The sequence below is a fragment of the Patagioenas fasciata genome, chromosome 2 (assembly GCF_037038585.1).
Source record: "Patagioenas fasciata isolate bPatFas1 chromosome 2, bPatFas1.hap1, whole genome shotgun sequence".
Classification (NCBI taxonomy): Eukaryota; Metazoa; Chordata; class Aves; order Columbiformes; family Columbidae; genus Patagioenas; species Patagioenas fasciata.
The window spans coordinates 166806842-166819247 of record NC_092521.1 but is presented as its reverse complement, the minus strand read 5'-3'; the positions used below and the strand labels follow the sequence as shown (position 1 = coordinate 166819247).

General features: G+C 44.5%; 1 protein-coding gene across 1 annotated transcript in view; it reads left to right on the top strand.

Annotated features, from left to right (window-relative positions):
- The window catches only part of WNT3A (Wnt family member 3A), a 99625-nt gene extending 88315 nt beyond the window's left edge, over positions 1 to 11310 (top strand). The window contains exon 4 of the mRNA XM_065831301.2: positions 2859 to 11310. Within this exon, the coding sequence (XP_065687373.1) occupies positions 2859 to 3338 (480 nt within the window). The 3' untranslated portion in view covers positions 3339 to 11310. The remainder of the gene's footprint in view (positions 1 to 2858) is intronic.
- The last annotated feature ends 1096 nt before the right edge of the window (positions 11311 to 12406 follow it).

Here is a 12406-nt window from a genome sequence, read left to right as displayed (position 1 = left end):
CCCCTCTTCTCAACACTGTTCCATTCCCCAGGTAGTAGTTAAAGAAAATGAGAGGGACTGTGACTCTGGTACCTCCTGATTAAACCTGGACCATGACCCAAAGACAGCTAATGTGTTTTCACTTCAGTCACAGAGTATAATAAATAACGAAACCGAAAGCACAAAATCTTGCCCTCATCACAATGACTGCCTCACACACAGTGGATCTTTTGCCACAAGGAGGAACAATCCCAGCAAGAGAACATGCTCTTTTTCATCTCAAGAATAGCCCATAAATGCCAGAAAAATGGGAAATAATTTGTAAAAGCTCTTGCAAATGGAGACCATGCCATAGCTCCTCTAAGATAACAGAATTGTTTCTCATATGGTAAACTTGCGATAGTTTATCCCTGAGTGGAAGAAAGATAACTCGCTGTAATCAGAAGAGTTTTATATGGTCTTGTTCCCTCAGGAGACAGCCTTACACGTGTCCATCAGGACATACGACTGTGCGGTGAGCTATAACAGAGCCAACACAGCTGCACTGTGTGAGGAAACTGCTGTCCTCAGGCAGGTTAGAAGTTCAGTGCGAACTCCTCAGGTGGACACCATCAAACCCCTGTGCCCTTGTGGCCAAGAGGGCCAATGGCATCCTGGGGTGTATTAGAAGGGGGGTGGTCCGTAGGTCAGAGAGGTTCTCCTTCCTCTCTACTCTGCCCTGGTGAGACCACACCTGGAATATTGTGTCCAGTTCTGGGCCCCTCAGTTCAAGAAGGACAGAGAACTGCTGAAGAGGGTCCAGCGTAGGGCAACCAAGATGCTGAAGGGAGTGGAGCATCTCCCTTATGAAGAAAGGCTGAGGAGCTGGATCTCTTCAGTTTGGAAAAGAGGAGACTGAGGGGTGACCTTATTAATGCTTATAAATATATAAAGGGTGAGTGTCACGAGGATGGAGCCAGGCTCTTCTTGGTGACAAACAATAGTAGGACAAGGGGTAATGGATTTAAACTGGAACATAAGAGGTTCCACTTAAACTTGAGAAGAAACTTGTTCATGGTGAGGGTGTCAGAGCCTGGCCCAGGCTGCCCAGGGAGGTTGTGGAGTCTCCTTCTGTGCAGACATTCAAACCCGCCTGGACCCCTTCCTGTGGAACCTCAGCTGGGTGTTCCTGCTCCATGGGGGGATTGCACTGGATGAACTTTCCAGGTCCCTTCCAACCCCTGACATTCTGGGATTCTATGAAATCCTGATGGAGTTACTGCACCTCACACCACAGGAGAGCTGGTAGGGAATACGGCCCTTCAAAATGAAATACCAGCAGAAGCAAAAATTGTCCACAATGAAGATACCTACAAGAAGTAACATGGTTTCCTCCAGCTCTGGCCCAAATTATTCCATGTACCCCAAGGTATCACACATTGCTGGTGGCAACTGCTGGGATAGATGAGATAAAGAGGGCTGTGGTGAATCTGGGTAGAGTGGAAAGGAGATATTTTCCCTTAAATGAGAATTCTTGGGAAAAAATGAGCTTCGAACAAACATCCCTGTGACCACAGGCCTGGAGGTCTTTTTACCGTAAGCCTTATTCCTTCACACTGAGTTATTTTTTGGCATTTTTCAGGTGTCAAAGAGATCAGAGAGCAAATGTCACACTATTATCTGAAATCCTATTGTTTTAAAAAGCACTAGTGTTTTCCATTCTCACCATGCCAGCACGCGTGGTACAGATCTTCCAGGCCTCGATACTGAAGTGTTTCCAGCTAAACCTGACCCATAGGCAATATTTCTTATTAGTTCCCATATGAACTCAACCCCTACGACTAGGCCAGAAGCTTTGATTAAGTTCAGCATGAATATATGAACCAAACGTTTTGTGGTTCTCTCTCATCGCTAATTACCGCCGCCTTTGCGGTGGGTGATACTCCGTAAATAACACAGGAAAGCACCTGGTGAGCACCAAGGTGCTGATTCATGGCAAATCTTTTGGACTCAGGCTGGCGCTAGTCTGTTCACGTACCCAGAAATTTGCTGATCAGCCTGAAAATGCAGATTATCAAACAAGTTGCATAAGGCTATCTCCCACCTCGGAGTACTGGAGGGCAACACCTCGAGAAACCTTTAGAATGATTTTGTAAGAGGCAAAAGCAAAACTTCTGGGATCAATAATTACCTTCCCATTTATTCCAGGACAGGGTTTTATGTGTGAGCCTTTCAAAATCAAAAGTTGGGCTGCTATTTTTTTTTATTATTTGAAATGGTTTTAGAAAAATCATAAACCTGTTTTAAAAACAAAAACACATTGCTTTTCAGGTTTCTGAACATAGCCACAGCAAGGCTAGAATTTTGTTTGGTTATGTAATCATGAAATGTGTGTAAAAGAAGGAATTCTGTGATAGACAGCTAGGATATTTCATATTGCTTTAATTTCCAATAGAATAGTTGTATATTGCATTTACGAAGACATTGTTTCAGTAGATTTGTGTGTTCTTCGCTTCTCTGCCTAGATGTGTCTGAGTTGTGGTTTTGGGTGACAGTACTGCAGCATTCACACATGAACATTGATAAGATAGACGTTAGCATGCACAGAAATCTCTTCGGCCCTTAGTGAAAGCACTTGGTAGATGCTTAAAGTTGGGGTAGGCATCAGAGACGGTCACTGAAAACAATAAAGTTGCAGAGGTTTTATCTTCCTCAGACCCAGCATCTATACAGGGCATTGACTAGAGGATAAGGTGATTTTTGTTCATAAGTGTGTAAAATTATCTGCAAAAACACCTCAATTCTTTAGGAAACTCTGGCTAAATAGCAGGATGCAATATGTGTTTTGAATACAGTCTAATGTCTTCCTTCTTCTTTGCCTTCCCTCTCCTCTCTTTCAGTCCATTATTGAACTCATGCATCTCAAGTGCAAATGTCACGGCCTCTCGGGCAGCTGCGAAGTGAAGACCTGCTGGTGGTCTCAGCCAGACTTCAGGGTCATCGGTGACTACCTCAAGGACAAGTACGACAGCGCTTCTGAAATGGTGGTGGAGAAACATCGAGAATCCCGCGGCTGGGTGGAGACCCTCAGGCCCAAGTACAACTTCTTCAAGGCTCCAACTGAGAAGGACCTGGTTTACTACGAGAACTCACCGAACTTTTGTGAGCCCAACCCTGAGACGGGTTCCTTTGGGACCCGTGACAGGATCTGTAATGTCACTTCTCACGGGATTGACGGCTGCGACCTTTTGTGCTGCGGCCGCGGGCACAACACGAGGACTGAGAAACGGAAGGAGAAGTGCCACTGTATCTTCCACTGGTGCTGTTACGTCCGCTGCCAGGAGTGCATACGAGTCTACGATGTCCACACGTGCAAATAAAACAGGCAAAAAACCCTTTGCTGGGCTCTGGGTGGAGAAACAGATTCGAGCCTACTTCCTCTGAGGCAAAAATGAGAGAAGTCTACTTTTTTTGATATTAAAAGAATAAAAACTTTTTTAAAAAAAGGCTAAGACTGGTCGGATAGAATAGGTCTAATGACTTCTGGGCTATCCTGAGGTACATCAGGCAGTGACACAAGCTGCGCCCCGATGATGTCTCCTGTAGGAGACAGTGATTTTTCAACCAGCCGAGAACACAGAGCTGGAAAGAAGAGCATCAGCAAAAGCATGGATTTGCTCTGCTCTCGCCCACCCGAAGTGACTCGTGTGATTAAGTGTCCTTTGAAAGACTTGCATCTTCCTGAGTATCTCCCTTTCCCTCGGCCTGGCAGAGGCTGTGTTGGACAGCATCACTAAGCTTTCTGAGATCTATCTACCTACCCAAATGGACAGGCTCTGTGTGTAACATGAGCGACAACAACAGCAGCAAAAGAAATAGAAAAGCAGATAAATTAATGATTTTTTTTAAAAAAATGCGAATGCTCCTTTGCTTTTGCCCTGGAACCAGAGAAGTCTACAAATACTTAATAGAGCTGTAGAGCGGGCAGGGTTTTGCGTGAACTTTTTAGCACAGTAGTTTCTGCCAGTTTTGACGCAGGATGCAGTGACACCTGTGGAGAGGGAGGAAAGGAGAAGGAGAGAAAGACAGAGAACTGCTGACGGTTTCCTGCAAATGCCCTGTTGGCACACAGGTGATGTGCAAGGTATGGACAAGTTCAGTGCCTGATCTGGAAGAGGACTTGGTGTGTGCATCAAGAAGGCAGTACCACGGATGGAGATGTTGCTCCAACTGTGGCCTGGCACATGGTTCAAATGAGTCTTCCTTGGAAATGTCCGGTGAAGAGTGAGTGTCCTGGGGCTGGACATTCGCTGCTGGGAGTGGGACGTGCAGCTCCTCAGCATCCCAGCGTGCTCCTGTAGGGGAGGAACCCACCTCGTTAGAAACAGCAGAAAGTGCACTTAGTCCATCCGCTCTCTGCACCTCATTCAGGCTTCCCCCCGGGCACTAAGCATAAGCCTCAGATCACAAGTCTGTTGGGAACATGACTCTGAAGGACTGCTTGTCACTCATTCACGTAAGTGATGGTGAACCAACGCATCACCACCCCCACACACACAAGCTGGAACAGTATGAGACTCGTGCTGAATTTTGTTCCACACCTAATTTCTACAGCCATTCCCACCTCTGAAAGTGACACATATTAAAATGCACAAAGCCCAGACACTGAACCGGCTCAGAGTTTTGGGCAAGCTTGGACATAGAGACAAATACCAGCTTTGCAGCGCTGCCCCATCCCTGCTGTTCACCTCTGACTCCCTGTCTTTGCTGCCCTGCTTCTGATTTCAGGTCAGGATTCCCAGTCTGCAGAAACAGCTCCCACCTACCCCATGGACACCATGGCTTCTTCAGCCATCTGGGTGTCAGGTGTGAATCTCAGCCCATCACCTTGGTATTTATCACACTGTAACTCTGCTTGAGTTACTCCTGGTCAATATTGGCATAAATGAGTGGTGAATCATGCACTTGTCCTGTGTCCTCTTTGCTTTACCCATACCTGTGGGTTCCTATCTTGGGAAAAGGACAATGGATCGGCATTTTTTCTCCCTCTTCAGTACAGGAAGGGAAATCAGGCATGATCTAACTCCCAGCAACCCGTAAGAGTATTTTCATGGCAATGCAATCATGGCTATGGGCTCGTTCACACCTAGATGTCTATGTAGAGAAACCAGAGTGCTCTTTTATCCCTGCTTATTCTCGGGAACCAAAGGAGGGAGTATGCAAAAGAGGCAAGGAACAAACAGAGCTTAATCCCATCAGAGGGAAAACAGGAGGAAATGATGCCTCCAAGGGTTGACTCTGAGTCATGGCGTCTCCTGGGACCACTCCAAGGCTGGTGCAGTTTGTGCATCACCCATTTGTCTCAGGGCTGTGCCCAAGGGCACAAGCAAGCTTTGCTTATTGATGGAGGCACTTCTATTACTGTCTGAAAAAAAAAAAAAAATATATATATATATATAATTAAACCAAACTGCAATGAAATGAGAGCAGAGACACAGAAGAGAGGAAGAGATCAAGAGAGACAATGAAGAAAGGAGGAGAAAACCAATCAATCATATCTGTACACGTCAATGTTGCACCCAACGGATGCAACCAACTGGTAGAAAGCAATAGATCACTAAAAACTGAGAGATGGACCAATTAATGGAGACATGGCTGATTTTTTATAATACAGTCTGGGAGAAAAGGAAATTCTGGTTATTATGGCAAATAGAGAAGGAAGCCACTGCAGGGGGATATTGCTACAATAACCGATATTCAAACACAAGCTTTCTAGAAAGCTGAAGAAAACCATATATGTGGGGGAGACATTGATGAATTGGAACAGATGGGACAAGGAATATGTCTGATTTACTTAATATGATGCAGTGCTAGCAGCCACAGCAAGACATGTTAGACATGTCCCACCAGGTACTTACGTAAGTTAATGGTATCCCTGATGGTGAGGATGCAAATCACTGCAGGTCACAGTCCCTGTCAATCCACTGACTTCAGCAGGATCACACCTACAACTGATTTTACCCTAATATTTTTAAGCAAGGTAGTTTCAAACTCCTTCTTTTATACCACACTGGTGAAGAAATGGGTTGAAGGATTTGTCTTCCATGCCTGGGAGCTGGACTTTGACCCCAGCACATCCACAGCATGCTAACATCCACCGTTTCTGCTTTTGCACCAGAAACAAACCCAACATTGCTAGCAGGTGAAACTCCTTGGGAAGAAGGTGGGGGGGGGAACAAACAAACAAAACCAAAAACCAAAACACACAACAAAAAAACTAGACATTTACTGAGCAATCGCCTCTCAAGCTGAACAAACAGATTTTGACTGCAGCAGGGGAATTTATTTCATCTGGCCATGTCATCTAGTCTAAGCTGTTTATCTACTTTTCTCCTAGGATCAATTGCAAGAAACAAGTCCAGAAGGTGATTCATTATAGCCTAGGATGGTATCTAAGCTATGTTGGGTAAATTGTCCTCTGGGTATACCTCTGTCTTTCCTCTGACTTTAGCTGATGAGCTCATACTAGATGATGAGCTCCTGGATAAAGGCTGATGATGTGAAGTCCACCATGAGTCAAGGAGGTGAAGCTACAATCTGATCATCAGCTGAGATGGGCTGGAAGTTGTATTCCTTCATCCAAAGCTGGGGTCAGGCTTGATACAGCTCAGTACTTGGGGACTTCCACCCATTCTAATGAAGCCTATGCATACTTGTTTGGTTTTATTGTGTAATTAGTCATTCACCACGACAATATAATGTAAAGGGTTGAGTAGCTGCTACTAAAGACAATGAAAAACGCCTGTGTGAATTCTGTTAATCACTCCAAATACATCTGAGGGCCCTAGTCCTGGGTCTGACTCTTTCCAACCATGAGGAGGGAAGGGAGAGAGCCCGCCAGGGATCTGGGAGCATGCTGAGTGCACATGTGAGGTCTGAGTCTTATCCCATGGATTTGGAGGAGGAACTTGGACCATTGCTCCCTAATGCACATGAATTTTCATTGGAAAACTAAGATCTCACTCCATTGCCTACGTGAGATATTGCAAGCTAAGGTTGTCACTGTACTGGTATGAAATATTGAGTGAGGTGCTATTCCTCCTTATACATCATCATACTTACACTCATTTAGGAGAAGGTCTAAATTCATCCTAGAGCTGTCTTCTGCCTCAGGTTCTCCCATTCTGTGAAAACCGTCAGGCCTTCCTTGTGGAGAGGACTTAGGGTTTCACTCAATAATGTAAGCATCTGGTGACATTTTATGTGCTCTACAATAACCTATTGGGATTCAGCTGTTGCTTTGATGATTCCCACAGGCCTTAAATCTGGGCAGATATGTCAGGGAGAGACTGTAGGGTGTCCAAAATGACCCGAAGTGCCTACATGTAGACAGTTGAATTGTGCACTTGTCTGGAAATGGGTTTCTGTCAAAACTTCATCTCTGTTGAGCTGGGTAATGGACCAGTCTATAGTCAAGATGAAAAGAGAATTCATTTCCCACAAATCAGAGCTGGCCAACTCAACTTTCATGATCTGTGTTGCTCTTCCCTTTGGTCTTCACTTATTCATCCAACCAAGTAACATATGTGAAAAATAAAAATTAAAAAAATGAACATAATTCAATCCTCTTACATGCTGCTACCCAACCTTTTCTTTAACTGAACAGATGGTTTTGATGGTCCCCATCAGTTCCACATCCACCCTCATCAAATACAGTGGAGTTACCTGTGAGCGATGAATTTGGCCTCATCTCCTTTCTATGAAAGAAATGGAAAGTTTAGGAGTTTTTTTCTTGTTTTCTTTCCATTTTAGAGTTTGTGAGTTTCTCTTTCTTAGAGAAAAGAAAAACAGGGGGAGGGAAATCCATGACATTTTCTATATACTTGATCCCTGAGGTATCTCTTTTGGCTAAGTGTCATGCTCAACACTGACAGTCTTTTCCAAAGCATTTTGAAGTCTCCAGAATTGTTTCCACTCCTTGCAAGGGTCTTCATGTGCAGAATTAAAGCAGTCAGAATTCAATCTCAAGAGGGGACTGCAGAGGCAACTGAGATTTGGTACAGAAATCTCTGATCTGGTACAGAAATCTCTGAGCCAGCACCAACCACATCAGCCCTGCAGACAGAAGTGCTGTGGTCTTAGCTGAGCATTGCAGGATTTCTGCACTAGCAAATCTTAGAGAGCAAATTCTTTTGCCACTCGATCTAAAATATTTTGGTATTTTCAGATATATTCCCACAGAGGCATTCATGGATTATAATATGTTTATCATGTGTGTTCATATGCCTGTCATGCCCCCATCCTTAAATTCAAATATAGGAGAAACACTATGAGCTTCAGGTCATGTTTTTTAGAGTCAAAGAGGGGTTTCAGTGATGAAAATCTGAGGCCGATGTTCTTGTGGATATTCAGGGTTACAGCATGAGCACTCTGCAAGAGGTAGGAGTTGTGAATCCAGTCCTAGGTTCTGCACTATGGAAATTACTTTGGACTTCCATCGATGCCTTAATGATATCTTCTTTGAGAAGACAAAGCAGGGCCATGAAAAGGCACCGAACCAAACAGTCCTGCAGATACCAGCTGTTGGATTTGGTTAAACAGGCTGCCCATAGGGAAATGACTCCTGACTCTTCCAGAGACCTGCTCCAGAGCTGAGGCTGCCGAGAAGGCAATGCTCTGCTGTTAGTGACACAGTGAGGGACAGGGAATGTTCAATCAGATCTCTACAGTCGTGTGCCAAAGTAGCTGTTTGGATGAGAAGATACGGAGAGAGCATTAGATGATGGGAGAGAAGGTGGGCTGGGTGGGAGGAGAACCCATCTCTCCTTCATAGCTATGTATCTCCTATTTCCTACCTGCCTTCAGGCTAAATATTGGCTGTTACAGGGGCTTCTTAGTAGGGGAGAATCTCTTTTCTAGATTTCCCTTCTTTCATCAGGCAGCAGTAGTGGGATCTGGCTTGCTTTTTGCTGAATTGTTTTCTTCACGGCTTAGCCCTTCGTTCTCATGTTTCCTGCCCTCTCCTGTGTGTTCTGACAAAAGCTTCTGGTCTGCAGATCATCACAACTCAGCAAGGGAACAGGACCTTCCTGCCTCGGGCCTCCGTTGACTCCTGTAGGGTGCAGATACTTCCATTTGGTGGGAAACGGAGGTTCCTGTGGGCTCCATTTTGAGAATGGGGTGTTTATTCCTCATTCCTGACACTTCCAGTCTCTTTGTGGACTCAGGCAAGTCATTCTACTCCAACTTCTCTGTAGTTTTCCAGAGGTGCATCTCCACCTTGGAGGGGGAGATTTTCCCAAGCACGAATGAGAGGCAAGTAGTTAACTCCCAAGCGGTGGTACCTGGGGTGGGATTCACAATACAAGGTGAGATGCTTAAATGCAGGTATCTACATGTGAGGGAGGTGCTTGAGCTCCCATACAAACCCAATAATGGGCTCCCTTTGCCTAAACATATCGTCTAGAACTGAATTGAATTATTGGAAATAAGTATCTAGAGCCATCTGAGGTGCACCAGGGTATCTCACTGGCCTCTAGAAACTACTCTGGAAGAGTATGGCCTTCCCCTAAGTCCTATGGTGTATCTGTTAGCTCCACATAGATGTTGCAGAAGCCCCAGGGCATCTCAGAAGGCAATAGATGCCTGTGCGTGAGCAACTCAGCTGACCTCCTAGTCAATGAAAGTGGAGGCTAGAGAGGAATTCAGCTGGCCAAATGCAAGTGTCCATTCCAGGGAAAGCTGAACCAACCTCTGGACTCCACTGAGTGGTGACTAGATCTCCATCAGATATGGGTGTTAAGATGTCTAAGTCACATGGAGACACATGAATGAGAACATCTACAAGTGTGTGTCTTTATGTATGAGCTGGATCCCACTCCAGATGCCTAACTCTCATGTTTTTTAGAGACTTTAAGATGGAAAACTGTGTATGGGCTCAATTCTGTTCTCAAACTGATATAAATCAGCAGACATAATTTCCATAATGCCAGACTTACAAGTGTATCAAAGGGAGCAGAGGGTGGACGTATTCTGTAAGAATAATTATTTGAATCCACTTAACTGACTGGTATGTAATGGGTTTGACCCCAAGGGAGCATCTCTACTCTTCCTCTTGGTGAGCACATAATGAAAAAGGACAAGTCTCACCAAGTCACCTACAGGCAAAAGCTTGCTGTTATGGGAATACCATCCAGATAGAGAATGCTCCTGAAGAACAACAGTCACAAGAGTCTTTTCTACATGACTTGGTTTACTTTGCCTCTTTAGACCTTGTTTTTCTTATACATGTTCTGTGGACCAAGGGAGATCTTGGACAGCCCTTCATGGAAGTGGAGAGTGGGGAAGGTGTGAGGAGATTCTTTCATCATTTTCCTTTCTTCTGAAAGTTCTTTATTCTTATTTATTAGTATTTATTTATTTCTCACCATTCATTCCACTCCACCAAAAGTCCTGAAGGCAAGTCTGCTACAGACATAGGCTAGCAAGCTGCCGGGTATCACCCATGTTTTTGAAGGAATACACCATCTTGTCAAGGTTCCTTCCTAATGTGCACTTGCCGCCTGTTGCTACCACTTGGAAAGCACAAGAAGCCTAAGTCTTTCGAAGGCAGGCTCCAAAAACCTTCAAAATTCTCCTGTGTATAACAAAATCCTCCCCACTGAAACCCTGGTTTCCCACTGACATGTGTTCCTCCAGACCTGATTGCCCCAATGCTCTCCTGTCCCCATCTGATTGCTGCTCAGCCTTATGCCTCCTAACCTCGGTGGAGATCCACTCAATCTATCTCTTATGGCATCATTTTCTGTCACTCCCAGGACAAAACCTGCCCGAACAAGACCTGTCGTAGCTTTGGACTATCTGACAAGCCCACCAGCAGTGTGGAAGACATAAAACACAGACCTGTAGCACCCCAGGGGATTCCCCCATGGTACAAAACATGATTGTCCGGCAGCCGAGGACAAGTACCTTCTTGCGGGTGGGTTTTTTTTCACTGTTGCTTTCCCTTCCCACAGACTGTCTGCCTGATTACATCGCCTCCTTCAAAGCTACATCACCGTCTGTAACCCTTCCCCTGCCCTCACCCTACCTGCGCACCCCTTTGTACAGATTGCATGTATGATACAACCTGAAATTCCAAAGCTATTGTACAAAGTAGGATTGTCACCTTTTATTTTTCTCAGTATTTTGTTAAGTCTGATGATTTTTTATGATTATTTATTTTATGAATAAATGTATATATTAGTAAGAGTATATATTTGCGGAAATAACTCATCGGGACAGTGTCGTTGCTCTGCTGTTGTGCTTGTGACCTCATTGGCTTTTACCCTATTTTCTACTGACAGCACACTAGCGATGTCTTACAATTGTTTTTTGTTACCAGTTAAGTTTGATAGATGTGTTAACTTTATAATGAAAATAATAATAAAAAAAGCATTAATTTTAACCTGTGTTTGGGTTTTTTTCCCACTGTTCCATAGTATGGATGGGATGATATTTCATATCAGGGGCTGAAATCCAGATGGGTAGAAGTAGGAAACAAATATGTCTTCTTCTTGTAGGATAGCTGGAGTCGGATTTGATGATCCTTGTGGGTCCCTTCCAACCCAGGACATTCTATGATTCTGTGATTCTACGACAGAAGTTGTATGCTTTGGAAGAAGAGATGTCACATGAGTTGGCACCATTTAGCCCATACCCAGGTGTCGTGGTAGGTGACAACCCAATTATGAGTAAAACATCTACACTTCAACTGCCACAAGCCCATTTCTTAGCTGAGCATCACTAGGACAAAGACCTAGTTTCCCTCCTGCAATGTAAAGAAAGGTGGACAAAAGACATTCATCTTGTTTCAAACATGGGGAGGACAAAGACCAACCACAGAGGTACTCACGGCTGAGAGTTGGTACATGGTGAGCTACTATAACCTCAGCCTGTGAATGCTTTAAACATTCTTTCTTCAGAACAACAAAAGCTAGAAGGAGGCAAGAATTCTCTTTGCACAATGCTTGTGGAAGGTTCTGAGAAATTTTGTGTTGTTTCTGCCATTTCCTACTGTTTTCTTCCTCTGTTACTATATCAGGTTTGAAGATTTCTGGGCATAGTCATGCATCCACCAAGGCTGTAATCATGCTGGAAAAGTGAATAGATTGCAGAGATTGAGCACCAGGACACAGTTAGGGGGAGACATGGCTGATGGGGATGATGAGGCAACAGATGTTGTTCCTTTCACTGGAACCTACCATGGCTGGCCTTCCATTGCACCTACTATGGCTAGCATGGACCGTACACAGAGAAATCGGCTCCCCAAAAAAACCCATGTAACAGCCTTTCCCATTCTTCTCTCCTTAGTGAGGAAAGACATCCTCATGAAATGGGCTCATTTGATTCAGAAAGAAGTAAGGCTTCTCTTCACAGAATCACAGAATCACAGAATGGACTGGGTTGG